Source organism: Acomys russatus, chromosome 20 (assembly GCF_903995435.1).
Source record: "Acomys russatus chromosome 20, mAcoRus1.1, whole genome shotgun sequence".
Lineage (NCBI taxonomy): Eukaryota > Metazoa > Chordata > Mammalia > Rodentia > Muridae > Acomys > Acomys russatus.
In genome coordinates, this window is record NC_067156.1 from 57,967,704 (window position 1) to 57,985,707 (window position 18,004).

Consider the following 18,004-nt stretch of genomic DNA (forward strand, 5'->3'; position numbering starts at 1 on the left):
AACAGACTTATAAATACCGAAGAATACACCATGATGTATGATCTCTAGTTAGAATTTCCCAAGAGATTTGCTAAAGCAAATAAGCATGAGACAATTTGGTGCATGTGGGTAAGCTTTTGAATATTTCATGGTTTTTATACTTTATATATAAATTTTTATGATTTATTGGAAGGGATTTCCCAAATCCTTTCTGGAAAAGTTGAGAAATGTTTACTTATCTGTGGTGATGAGGCCTTCTTAAATGACCTCTGTGTCCATGCCCTTCTGTGTGGTCATGAACTATATACGGGTCATTTTAAAATTCATACTTTATTGATAAGAGCTTCAATACCTCATACAGTATGCATGCCTTCATTGATTCAGACACTAAATTTAGAGTCCAGATCAATGTTGAATTGAAACAGTAGCAAATCTCCTGTATGTTTGTTGAGGCTTGTCTTACAATAAACATAAGGTTGTGAATGAGGGTCATGACGGGCTGCCTGGGTGGACAGATTTATGTTCAAAATTATGATTAGGTTATAACTCAAACTATAGGAAAACAATACTGAACATATTATTGGACAAAACAAAATTATTTAATTCTTAAAATAATGTTTATAAGGTTTTAAAAGTGAGAACCACAGTACTAGAAATTTAACAAAAATATACACTGGGCACAAGTTTCAGAGAACAGCTGGCAGCATTTTGCTCTATAGATCCCTTCCAGAACTTTTCCCCCAAGGACAGGCCTTGCTTCTATGAAAACAGTGACTGTGAATGTTTGGGGTATGCCTATGTGTTGAAAGATTGCTCCCCAGCTGATGGCTCTATTGATAGGATTGGACTGTGAGAGTACTGCCATCATCAATGGATTCATCCACTATTGATTTCAGAGTTGAACATCCCTTCAAAGTCAGGGCATACCAGAAAGTAATAGCTCATATGCCTTTGTAGGTCATGCCTTGTCGCTGAGCACTTCTTGCTCTTTCTCTCTGCTTCTTAACCACTATGCATTCAAAGCTCTATTCCACTATACTCTCTACTGTGGTGCCCTCTCTCTACAGGCATACAGTGATAAGGCCAAGTTTCCATGAACTAAGGGCACCAAAAAGTGATTCCCTAATATATCCTTTCAGGTCAGTGACAATGAGAAAACACTCAAATACAGACAGGCATTATCAACTATCCAAATATTTATAGAGTCCAGGCTTATATATATTGTTATAATGCCTTACAAACATTGGAAACATCAAAGTAGGATTGTTTTATTATATTGTAAGGTCAGGAAACCTGGATTTCAAACCTTTTGTGGCCCTCTTATAGTTCAAGTACCATGCTGATATCCAAAATGTCCAGTGATACTGAGAGCTATCTGTAAGTTCAGAAATGCAACTATAAGTGGTTATTATTAAAATATTCCTGCAAATTTATACTATTTTTTGAGTCAAAGTTATCCCCTATTTTGTGTAATATTCTGATTTACAGGTGCCTTAACCACTATAAAAATTTCTATTTTCATTTTATCTGAATTCAATGTAAATGCTACAATTTAAATTATACTTGATGTTTACTGACGCAAATTACTTCAAAGGGCAGCAACATTCCCTTTAATCTAGTTATTTACAAAACTTGAAAAGTCATGAGTTCAGGAAGGTTCATATGCAAAGCTAGCGAAGGTCCAAGAAAGATCACAAGTTGTGAGGCAAAACAGGACTCTGGTGAAAATGCATGATTAAAGATTTATAATAGAAGTCTATATTTTTGTGGGACTCTAATCTTACAAAAAATACAACTATGCTTAAATTTTAAATGTTAAGAAAATATATTTGAACAAAACTGAGAAAAAGGATTCTTTTTTTCTTGCATGCATTTTTAAAGGCAGTAAATACTGTTTTCAAAGAAACAGTCTGCTAGTGAGACACTAACTTTGTATTAGGATAATCTGGCACTATATAAAACACTTTATAATATGAACACTCGCTTTTACAACAGAGATTAAATATTCACAACAGATTCCAACACACGTCTTTATTAAATCAAGGTTTTGGTAGTAGTTATCAGTCATATAATATTTATTGTGGATGTTTAAAATATTTACCCAGGTACCATTGGTGATTGCTTGGAAACAAAAAATAATAATGAATGAAGATAAAATATAAAATTTAATATATGACCATAGATCTGGCTATTTGTTAAGAAAACTAAAGATGCTTGTAGTTGAAACATAACATGTAATCTATAAGCAGAAATCTGGAAAGAGGATTAGTTATAAAAAACATAAATTTAGAGATAAGGAGCCATTGACTGTTTAAAAAAGCAAACTAGTCCATTGATTTGTATCTATACAAACAATATAGTTAGAGCCATCTTATTTGCAAGGTGTTCCCATGAATAGATAAATAAATATGCTTAAATAAATACTTCAATTCCAAAAAAGATAGCAAATTTAGAAACTTAAAATGTGAATGTCCTTAAAAACAAGAAAAATACATTTTAATGCCACAGAGACGCGCATTTTGAAAAGGAGATTCAGAGTAGGTAACTGTGATAAGGAGGAGATTCACTATATTGGTAGGGGGAGTTCTTGAGATTCTGGTGAGAGTTCAAACAGTTCTATATTCCTTTTCCTTTGGAAATGAATGAATGAATATTAAATGATTGGATTTGAAGCTTTTTTGTATTTATTTTCAAACATAATTTAATAGAACAATAAATTTAAGATACTTAAATAAGAAACAGAATATTCAAAAGCACACAGCAACACTGCGATTTACCCTCAAGTGAATCACAAATTTGCAATAAACAAATTTTCTACTTACTTGGAGCTAAATGTGGACTTTGATCTGATTCTATATTAACTTAGAAACACAAAAAAGGACTAAGATATCTCAAATGACATATTTAGTTTTGTAATACCAAATGCTGAAAAGTTAATTATATCTGAGTGAAAGAGCATGAACTCAGCTGGATGTTATGTAACTTATCTGTTACATACAAAGTTGAGAATATTGGATTATGTTTCACTTTTATTTTTGAAATATTCTTTTTCTGAGTTGTTTAGCTTTAGTTTGTTCTCTTTTTAAATGAAGCATGTTTAAATTTTGATGCTCATATTTATTTTTATGATTATGGAATTAATATGTAGTTCTGAAAAATAAGAGTAAGTGATACAAGATTCCAATTATACATTTGCTGTCTCTTTGTAGGCTATGACTATGAAAATTAATTTAACCTTATTTTCACAGAAGAATGCCATTATTTATTTTTGTACTTTACTATCCTTTATTTCCCTGTTCTCTTAAGATTATTCTAACACTGTCACAGATCACATATTACTAGGTGTGATTACATCATGAATTATGAAATTTCAGAATATTCTTTTGCATAACACATAACCTGCCTTATCGTATATCTGTCTCAGCAGAAATAACAGATGAAAAATGTGTGTATCAAACAATAATTACCTTTAGCCCTGGGACTGTCGGAACAAACTAGGTTGATCTCATCCTGGATCCTTCCTTGGGGCAGTTACTCATCTATCTGAGAATAATTTATTCATCAGATAGAGCTGACATGAAACCTCAAGTTAGGGTAGCCATGGGTCATGTTTCGTGCTCAGTGTGAAGATGGCTTTTACTCAAAGAGACTTATCTGGGAAGACACTAACTGCCTCTCCATTTCACCAAAAGTCACCCTTCTTTAGATGAGAGGATCCTATGGTGAGAAAATGACTCAAGTAACGTGGTCAAACTGGAAGTCCAAAGCAACTCTGTACCACTACACTTCTTTCCTAGATACACAGGAGACCAAATTCCTTTCCACTGTCACGGTCCTTCAGGGAACAGAAAAGAGACCTCTTGAGTGACGAGATGGACTCGTCTCTTTCATCCAGATATAATCAACCTTCTCAGTGTCAGCCTCTTAGAAGAATAAAGACGTCATTTAAGATGTGTTAGTCTGTTTTATTTTCCAAACTATGCACAATTGGAGCAAAGAAGATCTCACTGCTATTTAATGTGCAACCTCTACATACCTCACATAGGAGATCCTTTGAAGAATAATTGTTTCATGATTTTTTTCTTCAGTATGTGATGATTTTCATTTATTTGTGAATATATACAAATACATATATGTATAAATATGTATCTATAGTAACATGTATACATACATGTTATATACATATTTAAAGGCTTACATGTTTTACATGTGTGAATGTATATAATTAGATTATGTTACAGAACTTATATTGTATAACTTTATTAATTTCCATATTAGCATAATGAAAATTCTTTACCATAAAAAAGAGAAATAGTTGTGATACACTAGCATTGTTTTGCAGAAACTTATAACAAGAATAGGTAGAAATACAGATTCATCTCAGATTCATGTTAATTTTGTAGCCTATTTTCATACACACTTCAGTTAGATTTTTCTGGAAGGAACCATATCAAAATGTTTCCCTAAGAAAAACAGAAAATATATCATGTAGAGTGGGAAAATTATTTTTGTTGCCTCTCCATTCTGGATACTTGTAAATAGATCAAAACATATATAGGTGTTTTATAATAGGTCACAATTCACAAAGTAAATGATATGTCAGTCTGTGTGCAGATATGCATGGGCACACAGGGGTATTGTGGATAACATTAACTGGTCATCAAGTATCAGAACTCATGTAAAGTTAACTGAGATGTCAACAAAGCATTATAGTACACTAAGTTCATGTCAAACTTGACCTCATCTATGAGCACTCTAAACTCCAGCTTATTATATAACCACATTCATCAAATGATCAGTAAATATCACATTAAAAGACCATTTTTCATCAGCACTGTCTCACTGTAATTTGACACTACAAATGCTTTACTTTCTTTGCTGTAGTGAAATAGAAAAAAAATTATTAAATTAGATTATCCCGAGATTGAAGGCTGCTAATATTTTAGCAAAAATAATGCTATCTTTAAAACCAGAGAATTAACATAATTTACACATTTGTTGTTTTGAATGAAAGTTTTGATAAGGAAATAAACAACTCTATTGTCTAACCTGTCATCTATCCTAGTATCTCGTCCACATTGTTTAAAGTCCAAAGCAAAATGGATGCCATAATTGGAAGATATAGACACAGCTTAGAACTCACTAATATCTTCTAATTTCTACAGAACAAACTACAAACAGTCTGTGTTCTTCCTGAGATTTCTAAAACTGGGAAGAGATTTTATTGAGTAGGAACAAATTCAAAGCCAATAAAAAAATTTTGAAGTATACGGGAAAAAAATAAATAAATAAAACATTAGAGTATTTTCTCAAAGTACACAATTCAGGCCAAAATGCGCAAAACAAATTCGGAGACCCTGATAAGATATTAATCGCCTGAGCTGGCACCATAGATTTTCATTCTTCATTTTCATTCATGCTGAGGGACATAAATCAACCATGTACTTTTAACTCTTTAAAGTAACACTCTCGCTATGCAAGTTTTCCTTAAATATATTGGATTTTAGTTGCCTGCTTTCAACATGATGCCTAAACTTAACCCATATTAATAAATTAATCTTCTAATCTCATTCAATTTAATGTCAGACGGTATTTCAATTATCATCGGCCCTCCCACTCATGTACACTTTTATATAATTTCTATCATTTTTGTCATTTATTCTCTGCATGTATAGTAGTTTTAGAAATCTTCATTGTTATTCAAAACATCTGTTCATTAACACATTGGGAACTTTTCAGAACATCACTAAAATAATGAGAGTAAGGAGTAACAAATGTGGCTTTCAAACAATGAGCAAATACTCAAAGCCTGCATTTAACCCTTGTGCAGTTAATCAAAGCAGAGTAAGGGCATGTGTAGAGCACTGGGAACTTTCAACTTCACACTAATCAATGGGGGAAGCAATCAGTGAGAGGCATTTAAAAATGTTATAGTGATTTGTTTGAAAGGTAAAATGTAAACTTATCTCTTATCGCTGACTTACCCAAGACCGTGAGCTCCGCTGAGGCACTAATGTTCTCATTCTTATATGTGACAACACAAGTATAGGTTCCGCTGTCATCATCTGTCACATTAGAGATGAGCAAATTGCTTCCACCCAACAGTGAATACTTCTTAGACCTGTAAGACATAAGTCACGTGCAATGAGATGGTCCGCTAACATATCTGAGCATCAGGCTAGATTTCAGGATGAATTCCACAAAAGTGCACATTGTAGAACTGAAGAAAATAAAATCCCTGATGTCATTGAGGCTTTATATCTCTCACTTATTTAACTAGTGTTAATTCAAGGTAAATTCGCATGGGGAGGCTCTGTGTATTAATTCTGAGATTAACTACATTAAATATAAAAGTAACGGCATTAAAAATTTTTTTCAAATAATCTAGTCTAATTCTGATTCTATCACTTTAATTTTAGGGTTTCAAGGCCAAAGAAATGGTTCCACAGAGTGGAAGTCAATATCTCAATGACCATTTAAAAAGTACATTTTAACTGAACCAAGAGCATGTGGCTGCATCAAAGTGTGGCTGAAACTGGACTTCCTGTATGCCTCATGACCTCAGAAACATGACAACATGCTGTAGCTTATTGTTGCCTAAACACTTACTTAAATTAGACAAAATGTAAACAGTAATTTATGATCTATGTACGTATCTAGTCATAGGGATTAAATGTGTTAAAAGGGGTAGGCTAGTCATACTAATCAATGAACCTAATTTCTTAAGTGAGATTCATTTAGTCAATGTGGTTCAGAGTTTGTATTCCATTCTCTTATGGTCATGCTTTCTAACTCTCCTTTATTATAAGTCCTTGGATAATCCAACATGAGCCATGTTGTCTAGAATTATCTTCTACTTACAATAATTCGGAAAGCTAGAGGCATATTTGGAACTAAAATATCTATGCAATATTTACCACTGCAATGGCATGACACTGAAGGAGTGCTCTCTTCTTGACATTCACTGTTAATAAAATATAATTGACAATGAAAATTCTTTATGTGTATGATATACCATGATATGCTTTTATGTATGAAATATGACAATCTGCACATATACATGTAATAAGAAATGATTGTAATATCAAGCTAAGTATTATGTGTGTATATAGTGTTATGAACATATAATATCTACCTTCTCATTGTCATATTCCTGTGATGACATCATTAAATATTCTTGTATCTTGATACTAATCTCCATTTTCAGGTTCCCTTCAGATTTCATTCCATGGATTTTTACTTCTTTCCTCATCCCCTACACCCAATCGTTAAATATATTTCATACATTAATCATGGCAGGCATTTGAGAAAAATATAATTATTTTAAGAAAACTACACCTATCAGAAAATAAAACACAATAATAAAGACTTTTCAAGAGCCTAGGTGGGTAATACCTGAGTTGGATGACCTCCTCGCCCCGAAGCCAGGTGAAACTTGGTGGAGGATAGCCAGAAACACAGCACTCCAGGACAGCATCCTTTCCTTCAATGGCTACTACATTGGATGGTCTCTGCAAAAAATACAGCTGCCTATGCAAGCCTGGATCTGTGGAAAGAAAACATCATATCATATGTCTCATTTAATATTTTATCTTGAATTATATATTTCATTAACTTGGTACAATATAATGGAGATAGACAGTCTTAGTAGCTGCAAGCCTTTGATCCCAGCACTTGGGAGGCAAAGGCAGTGGGTCTCTGTGACTTGGAGGACAGCCTGGTCTACATAGTGATTTCCAGGACAGCTTCAGAGAGAATGTGTCTCAAAAGAAACAAACAAAACAGATAGTGGAGGATTAAGTTTTAAAAACAGACATACATAAGGGAAACTGAATGTAAAATTGTGAGTTTCTCCATGTCCAGAATGTAGAATCTTGACATTATAATGTACTTGGCTGCTACGAAATCAATTATACAACAAAAGGCACAAAGTAGATGCTACAGGATCCTGATTTGAGCTCCAGGATTCATTGATCATCATTGAAGAAGCTGACAAAACTCACAGTAACTTGTCTAAACATTATCATCCAAAAATGGTGCTAGTTGACTTGATCTGCAACTATCTCTATTCTACTCTCTTCTGCTTTTAAAAATGAGGAACTCCTTGTTTTTAATAGCTGCGTAGTATTCCATAGTGTATATGTACCACAGTTTCTTTATCCATTCTTCTACTAAGGGACACTTAAGCTGTTTCCATGTTCTGGCTATTATGAATAAGGCTGCTATGAACATGATTATGAAATGATCATAATGAGTGAGTTAACCCAGAAGCAGAAAGACTCAAATGGTATATACTCACTTATATCTGCATACTAGCCCAAGGGGCATGTCCCATGAAAGCCTTCACTTACCAGGAAACTGGGACAGAGGGGAGGACATCCTATTGGGACTCTAAATGAGAGAAGCATGGGAGAATAGCAACGTAGAAGGATCCAGAGGGTCCTAGAAACCTACAAGTAGAACATTATGATAGGCAGATTTGGGCCCAGGGGTCCCGCTCAAACTAAGGCACCAGCCAAGGACAATACAGGCGGTAAACTTTAAACTCCTACCCAGATCTAGCCAATGGACAGAACATTCTCCACAATTGAGTGGAGAGTGGGGTATGACTTTCACACATACTCTAGTGCCTCATATTTGACCATGTCCCCTGGAGGGGGAGACCTGGTGGCACTCAGAGGAAGGATAATAGGCTACCAAGAAGAGACTTGATACCCTATGAGCATATACAGGGGGAGGAAATCCCCCTCAGGAACAGTCATAGGGGAGGGGAATAAGGGGAAAATGGAAGGGAGGGAAGAATGGGAGGATACAAGGGATGGGATAACCATTGAGATGTAACAAGAATAAATTAATAACAAATTTTTATAAATCAGTTTTATGCATTGACATGTAAAATGAATAAGCATATTAGAATGATTTAGATTGAGTATGAACAGTATACAATTTGAGGAAATGTTTGCTGTTTTCCAAAGTGAAGTTATATTAGCTTCAGTTTTCTTCTTTGGTTTCTAAAAATGAATCTGGCTAGGGTTTAGTTTTCTGTTCATTGTTAAATTTTAAAATTTTTCCAAGGAGTGACCTTGTCCTTAAAGCTAAGAGCTTGGGTGAATGAGGAATTCAGCCCCTTTCCACTTTACCCTACTAAATCTGAATGTGTGTTATCCATGATTCCTAGCATGGATGTGAAACCTAGTGATTCATAGCTTCATTCTCAGACTTGATTGGTAGAAACTCATTGAGTTTTCATCACAGGTAAGAAACAGAAAGTCAGAACCTAAGCTTGGCTTCAACACTCTGGAAATTCTCTCCAGAGTAAAGAACACCCTTCTTTTCATTATCTGAGTTCAAGAATAAGCTTGAGACAGGAGACTTCCCAGTCAGTGCAATAGCCTTATCCTTTGGCCTGACCTGTTGATTAATGTCCATCAGAGTTGATTTGTTTAAGATATGTTACTACATTTCTTCATTTCTACTAAAATCTACACTGTTTGTGGGAAATTTAATCAAGGATATTTTTAACTTAGTGAATTAAATAGAATTAAGTTAGTAATGCAATAAACTCCAAACCAAATCTGAATGCACAGAAAGTGTGGAGATGAAATTCAAATCCAGAACAAATGTAAAAGGAGAGTCCCAAAGTGAGATTAGATGCAACCTTGGCATAGTGCAGGCTGCTCCCGACCTCATAGGAAACGATGTGGGAAGAACCTGGAATCCATTTTAAATGGTTATTGTCCCCACTGGAGTCAATCTCACACTGTTTGAGTATGGAGTAATAAGAGAAGAAAAACACATTGTTGGCTGGTAATGTTCATCATAAGTACTGTGTATAGAAATTCACACTTTCTCTGCCTTCCCACATCTGTCTCTGGTAGTTCCAACAACATAAATAAATAATCTTCACAGTGAAAATATTTAAAGCGCTTTTTCTAAATGTGTTAATTGTTCTTAGACCAATGTTGTTGAAAAATGCCTCAAAACGTATGGAAATCACATAATGGCGTATTTCATTTTTCCCTCTCAAAAGTCACTTTTCAAATAAGCAAATGTGGTTTATAAGATAATATTGCCTAAAGAAAGTGCTTTCAGAAATAAACCAATCCACACAATGTACATTTGTACATATCTATCCTTATAAAGGAAGACAATTTATTCAGACACCTGCTTCCAGAAATAACATTCATAAACAGGTTGTACAAGGTAGCTCTGTTTCTTCCAGGTAAGATCTGTTCAATTTTACTTTCTACCTAAAGGAAATTCTGCTTGGGATACTATGCAGGTAAATTACTTACCAACCAAAAAATAAATCCTGCAACTAAAATTATTATGCTTTATTTTATCAAAAAACAGAACCACCACATAAAATAGTTCATTTTTAATACTTAAAAATACTTTCTGTATCAAAAACTAAAACAAATAAACGGGAGTAGCTTCTCAGTATCATCAAATCCCCATTTCCTGCTACCTTTTTCCCGTTTATAAATTTCTTTTTTTTTTTTAATTTTTTTATTAATTTATTCTTGTTACATCTCAATGGTTGTCCCATCCCTTGTATCCTCCCATTCTTCCCTCTCTCTCATTTTCCCCTTACTCCCCTCCCCTATGACTGTTCCTGAGGGAGACCTCCTCCCCCTGTATATGCTCATAGGGTATCAAGTCTCTTCTTGGTAGCCTGCTATCCTTTCTCTGAGTGCCACCAGGTCTCCCGCTCCAGGGGACATGGTCAAATATGACGCAACAGAGTTCATGTGAAAGTCATACCCCACTTTCCACTCAATTATAAATTTCTTACATTAGTAACTTATAGACTAATGTTAGCACAGTTATCAAATTATCTTCATAGTTTAAATTAGTGCTAATTATTTTATATAAACTTATACAAAATCAAGTCATGTAACTATCATTAGAATATGCAGTTTCTTTACTTATTTATTTTTCCTCTATAGCCCTACTTCAGATTTTAAGGACTAACTAGTCATATCACTCCTCCTGCACTTTTAAAGGATTAAAATTATTTGGATTTTCTCTGTTTTAAAGTTTTACCTGAGTAACATGATGGATTATGGGTTACTTAAATATTATTATTTATATTAATAATTACTAATCATATTATAAACTATCTTTTAAAACTGGACTTTTTAAACTTAACATTATATCCTTAACATTTCTCTACTTTGTGGTTTGGTAACTGGTTCTTATTGTTAGATAGTATATAATTATATCAATATGCCCTGTTTATTAATTTATTAGTTTGCCTATTGAATGACATTTTAGTTACTGTTACGTTTGATGTTTATGAGCAAACCTTACACTAATATATATAGATTTTAAGTGTTATTAAATAGGTTTATTTGACATTTTCACACAAGTACAAAATACATACTGATAACTCTCATTTCCCAGTCTCTTCCTTTCCCTTAGTATCCTATTTATTCCTTCCACATCCCTAAAATTCTATTTATCCTGCTTTTTGTTGTTGTTGTTGGTGGTGGTGGTTTTATTGTTGTTGTTGGTTTTGTTGTTGTTGTGAGCCACTGAGTTTAACTAGGCCTATTTCTTTGGAGCTGTCTATTGGGGCCTGGTCAGCTCAGCATTTAAGTACACAACTGGAGACAATAAATCTCCAGTCCCAGAAACAATCAACAGCCAATAGTTCAGTAGTATGGGCCATAGCCCTGTGAGCCTCCACCTTATATGACTGAGCATTGGTAGGACCTGTCTAGTATAGGATCTATGTGTGTGATTGCAGTTATGAGCTCATAAATGTTTACAGATGACCACAATTCTTCAGAGCAGAATTGGTTAATTTGGTGTGAATTATGATTAGCTTTGGAGAGAACTTTCAGATTTCTTCCAAAGTGACTGCACAGTTTTTGCTCTCACCCATGATAAAGGTGTTCCTGTGAGGTGCCAGCATGTTTCTTAGACTTTTATTGTAATGGGTGTGTAGTAGTTTGTCTCAGTTGTCTCAAATACAGTAGTTCCTATGCTTTGCTGTCACTGTACATTTTCTTTGGTGAACTGTTTGTTAAAGTCTTTGGCTTCTATTAATTGGCTTGGCGTTTGTCTTTAACCACTGCCTTGAAAAAGTTCATCATCTATTTTAGAGATAGATCCTTTTACATGTGAGTTATGAACACATGTTTCTGAGACAGAGCCTCAGAGACAAACATTGTTCTCTTAACATTACCTTTTTATAGAATAGGAGTTAGGACTTTTTAAAAATATCCATCATATTTTTCCTTTCATTTTTCAATGTGTGATATCTGAAAAATCCATGGTCACATCCAAACCCTCCGGTACTTTCTATGGTATTTTCTAGAAATGTTAGTGTTCTGTATTTCGCATTTAGGCTGATTATCCACTTTGAGTTAACCTTGAAGAAGGCATTCCAATTGTCCCAACTTGCCTTCATAGGTAGACTTCTCTGTTCCTTTTATTTGTTGCATTGACGAAGACCTGCCCTGTTTGTGGGGTGTATCTGTGAAAGCTCATTTCTGCTCCTCAACCCAGCACCCTGTTTTCTGTCAGTTCTTACTGTCTACCTACTGGAAAAGTACTGTAAGGCCTGAGTCAGATATTGTCCCTCATCTGCCTTCTTGTTTCTTCTTCATTGTGCTTACTGTGGAGCCTCTTCAGAATGTGTTTGCTGTTATCCAGAAAACATTTCTGGGATTTGGGCCTTTGTTTTTGTATTTCTGTAGTTTGACATCATGGCATTCATACAGCCAGCAAAGAAAGGATCTTCTAAACCTCTTAGGACTAGCAATATATCTCTGTTTACCCTGCCTGTCCCAATGGATTTGAGCATTTTCAGAGCCCTTGTTGCTTCACAAACATTGGAGTTTGTAACATTGAACATATTTCTTAAAAAAAAACTATTAGCATTTACTACAGAAACAAAGCTTAAAGTCTGAAAATGTATTTATCTCTATTTTATCTAATGAATTCAAGTATTATGGACGTTCCCCCATCTCCTGATAGACATTCTCTCAAATAGTGAGTACTTCCTATGTTTAATGAATGCTTGTCAGCGCAAAGTAATTGAAGCTCCTGCTCCCTGGACCTGAGTGCCTCTCTCTCTGTGCTCTGCCCTGATATGGCCTTGTGTTTGGCTTCGATCAGAAGACTGTGCTGCATTGCTCTGCATAAGTTCAAGGACCGGCTCTGTCATTGCTTTCTGACTCTAACTGGAGAGTGACAGAAACCTTGGAGAGCAAAGAAGGCCCTGGATGAAATCCCAACCCAACTAACTGCCAGACTGCTGAGAAGGCAATCTTCAATAAGCCCCCAAGACAGTAGGCCCCACAGAACCTGAGGAGGTAATAAACCATTCCCTGTCTTAAGGGACCACCATTTGTTAGCTATTCTGCAATAGAACAGCAACTGAACTGCACGAATAAAAATGAAAGCAAGACAACATGATGTCTGAACCACTCAACATGCCCACTGGCCGTTGCTGTTATTGTTTTTGTTTCACGTTGGCTATTATTTTACACAGCTAGGATGGTCTGACCATCCATATTTTCAAATGTATTATTCCTTTTCTTCCTCACCCTTAAAGTGAAAATTGTAGAGAAGCACAGGAAAAAAAAAAACATTTTAAAATTAGTAGGATAAAGATGATTGCCAAGGTTACCTTTGTGTGATAGAACTACAGGTGGTTTTTATTTTCACCTTTAAATTTCTCTGTATTTTCTAAAGGTTTTCAAAATGGCACACAGTATTTTTAGAGTGAGGAGTTATTTTAAACTCCACTGCTGCAAGGTGTATAGAACTTTTACAAAGAGGAAAAAATCATAAAAGTTGATGACTATTCAGGAAGTTGTCTCCTGTGCCAATATGTTCCAGGCTCTTCACCACTTTTCTTCTAACCAATTTAGTGTCTCTGGTTTTATGTTGAGGCCTTTGATCCACTTGAACTTGAGTTTTGTGCATGGTGACAAATATGGGTTTAATTGCATTTTTTACACATAGACATACAGTTAGACAAACACCATTGAATAGATTTGGCTTCTTTGTCAAAAATCAAGTGACCATATGTGTGTGGATTTATTTCTGGGTCTTCTATTCTTTTCCACTGATCAACCAGCCTATTGCTGTGCCAATACCATGCTGTTTTAATTACTGTTGCTTAATAGTACAGCTTGAAATCAGGTATGAAGATAACGCCGGAGGATCTTTTATTGTACAAGATTGTTTTAGCTATTCTGGGTTTTTTGTTTTTCCATATGAAGTTGAGAATTGAACTTTCAATTTCTTCAAAAAATTGCATAGGTATTTTGATAGGGATTGCATTGAATCTGTAAATTGCTTTTGGTAAGATGGAAACTATGGCAACAGCCAAGAACAATACGTGCAGTAAACTTCAAACCTCTACTCAGATCTAGCCCATGGACAGGACATTCTCCACAGTTGAGGGAGAATGGGGACTGACTTTCACATGAACTCTGCTGCCCCATATATTACCACGTCCCTTGGATGGGGAGCCTTGGTGGCACTCAGAGGAAGGATAGCAGGCTACCAAGAAGAGACTTGATACCCTATGAGCATATACAGGGGGAGGAGGTCCCTCTTAGTCACAGTCATAGGGGAGGGGAGTAGGTAGAAAGCGGGAGGGAGGGAGGAATGGGAGGATACAAGAGACGGGATAACAATTGAGATGTAATATGAATAAATTAATAAAATAAAAAAGTTGATGACTAAAACTTCAGGCAAATATTTAAAATCAAATGAAAGTTGTCCTTCTAAACTCCATAGAAATTTTATTGAAAAAAATTGTGCTGATATGAACTTGAAATTATGGGTTATAATTCTTGATATCTAAACTGACTTTAATAAAAATAGGATTAAATTAGTAATTAATGATAAATGTCATTTGTGTTCTAGATAAATGATCAGTGACTATTCAAGTCCCAATAGAGTTATACAGGTAATAAAGCATGTGAAATCTTTTCCTGTGATTTAATGAGCACAATTTCATTACAGTAAAGGGGAGGGTCATGTGAATATAAGTTTTTGATGTTATGTTTTATAAATTGGGTGACAGATTATATTGCTGTTGTAAGTTAAACTGTACATACAGCTCATATAGTTTCATATGTCTAAAACAATTTAAAATGAAATTGAAGAGATCTGTAAGTATGCTACTATGTAACAGATTTGGCAGTTGTTCTGCAGTAAAACTAATAAAAAGTCACAAGTGCCAATGTTCATATTAGTAGTTACAAAGAAACCTTCTGCAATACAAAACTCACGAATATGTACAAAATTACATGACTTGTGATTCTAAATTGATTGTAACAATCCTAATCTACTTCAACTACAAAGCAGTTCAGTGGTCGTTATTGAAATGAAAAATGTTGGCATGCTTTCTTGTTTTGCTTTTGACTGGTCTGCCAGCCACCAACGTGGCAGAAGAGTAAAGCACCATGGGAAGGAAGAGAACACAAAGTACTTATTACAGAGTGATGCCTAGTTCTCCCCTGGACTGCAGAGATGCCTTGGAGCACACGACTAGCATGTAGCAACTGCCTTTGACTATATGTCTCATATAATCTATGCTTTTCACTTCTTTTTAAATGGAAAATTTGGACTTCCTTAGCTTCATCAGTTATCTGAATTGGAGGGGACTATTCTAAAATCATTAAGAAGAGAATTACAATGTCAACGAAGGATCTGAAACTGCTGCCTACTACTGACAGCTCCCAGGAATTCTCTTAAGGTAGCTGAACCTTACAAAATGGGGATTTCAAGAATAACACGATATTCAAAGAAAAATAGTAGTGACAATAGTGATAATTTTTTACATTTGTATAAATTTCCTTAATGAGTGAGTGGTTTGATTAAAATGTAAGTTGGTTTTAAGATGGTTTCTTCATTTCATATATTTCTCATACATATATTTGTACTGCATTGTATATAAATAGTCCAGAGGCATGAGAGAGGCCAGGCCCCACCACTGAGAACCTCCCAGCACATGGCTCCACCCACAGAATTCTCTGACAGCTTTCAGGGCTAAACTCAGTCCCTCCAGAAGCAAGTGAACAACCTCTGCTCTACAGAATAAAAAGCCTAAACTCAGGACTTAAAAAACCATCAATAGCCACCCTAGAAATCTCCTCCCTGGAAACCTCTGTCCCGAAGTAACACTATGTTAACCTGATCTTCTGCTCAGTTCTCTGCTGCTTCTCTCCTGAGCAGAGGCAGCCATCCTCCTCTGTTTTTCCTTTACCAATAAATCTTTTGTGTGAGGTTTGTACGCGATGTGACTTTGTAGCCTTTCTTGAGTCTAGACTGGCAGATACCTTTCTCTTCCTAGTTGTAACACTTGTAGTTGCTGAACACCCCTCCCACCAAAATAGAGCTCTAGCACTTGCCTTGAGAACCGCCCCCCATCAGAACTTGCATTCCCCCTCAGAACTGTAACATGTCCATTAGGGAAGCCTTTCCTCTCAGAGTTTTAATACCTACAATTGTCAAAGGCACATTTTGAGAGACTTCAGATAATTATAGAACTATAACATTATACCAAATCTCAACAGCCAGTAGATTAACAGTTTGTTGTGATGTTGGATCCACCAGCCCATCTTCTACTTTGAATGGATCATTTACTGATATATGATTTTGTCACATCAGTCAATGGTAATTTGGAATAGTACACTATATTAGACAGAACTTCCAACTGTTGACATATGTCATTATAGAAAAAAATAGAATTTGTTACTATTACCAGCAACCTCATCCAAAATGACTTTTAGTGCTAGAAAGCTGTCAAAAGCAGTCAAATGTATGTTTTTCAAAGTTCTAATTTTAATCTTAGAATCTTGAATAACATTCTTGGTATACAATATTTTCATCAAGTTACTCATTCAAATTTTTCAGTTTTGATAAAATATCTAACAAGTATCTATGTTTGAAAAGACATCACCCTTCTGTTGATTATCTTTTCACGTCAAGCATGTGCTCCATATGGGGAACCAATAGAAAGTACCTAGTTCTCTTTGGAATTCAAATTATCACAGAAGTGTTTTTTTTTATTTTTATTAATTTATTTATATTACATCTCAATGGTTATCCCATCCCTTGTATCCTCCCATTCCTCCCTCTGTCCCATTTTCCCCTTACTCCCCTCCCCTACGACTGTGACTGAGGGGGACTTCCTCCCCCTGTATACGCTCATAGGGTATCAAGTCTCTTCTTGATTTGAGTGGCATTTTCTGAAACAAAGGGCACTATCAAGCGTTACAATGGTCAAACGGAGCCAGAGGCTCAGTAGGAACAAGATGTCACTCTTCACATTGGTAGACTTTTCCCTGATACATCAGGCCTTTGCTTGTGGCAAACAACTAGTTTGGCCATGTAAATTATACAACTGGAGCTGAGTTTTAGAGTAGAAGGAAAGTCTGTTATAGTTATTGTACTTCACAGAACACAATGCTGAGGATTCTGGACAAGTGGGAGTACGTGTTCACCCTGGTTGAAAGCCTCTTCTTAAGGGAACCATTTTCCAAAACCATTAACATATTTAGAAACTTCACCATAAAGTTATGTGCTGATTCTGAGGAATAACTGAGGCATAGAGAAATTAAATTATGGACTGTTAGAACCTGTGTCAGCAGGAAAAAAAAATCACCAGTTTTCTCAGCTAAAAAACTGTCACTATCACAACAACTAGTAATGGTTTTAAATTTCATGGTTTCTCAATGTAAAATCATTTACCTCATTTACCCTATTGTATACTCTTTGGTGTGCTTTATTAAAGTCATGGTGGATGGATTATAATATAATTTTTGACTGGAACTGAAGGATACAGCAAGCTACTGATTCTTTTCATTTCTTCTCAGGCACAGGAGTTACAAATTCATTCAAGTTGACAGAGTTTTCTGTATCTGCATTCCCACCTTCATGTTAGTCTGCCATGCACATACTGGCTGCTTAGCCACTGTCCTTCTAGCTCAGGTTTGACAGGTCTGCATGTTTCAATAAAGCATACACTGTGGTATAAACTCAGAGTGAAATT

The 18,004-nt window shown here is 35.3% G+C and overlaps 1 protein-coding gene across 1 annotated transcript in view; it reads right to left on the reverse strand.

Annotated features, from left to right (window-relative positions):
- The window catches only part of Dcc (DCC netrin 1 receptor), a 1,118,465-nt gene that overhangs the window by 560,197 nt on the left and 540,264 nt on the right, over positions 1–18,004 (reverse strand). Inside the window, exons 4-5 of the mRNA XM_051163583.1 lie at positions 7,375–7,525; positions 5,964–6,100 (exon numbers count right to left, since the gene is read on the reverse strand). Coding sequence (XP_051019540.1) covers positions 5,964–6,100; positions 7,375–7,525 — 288 coding nt within the window. The remainder of the gene's footprint in view (positions 1–5,963; positions 6,101–7,374; positions 7,526–18,004) is intronic.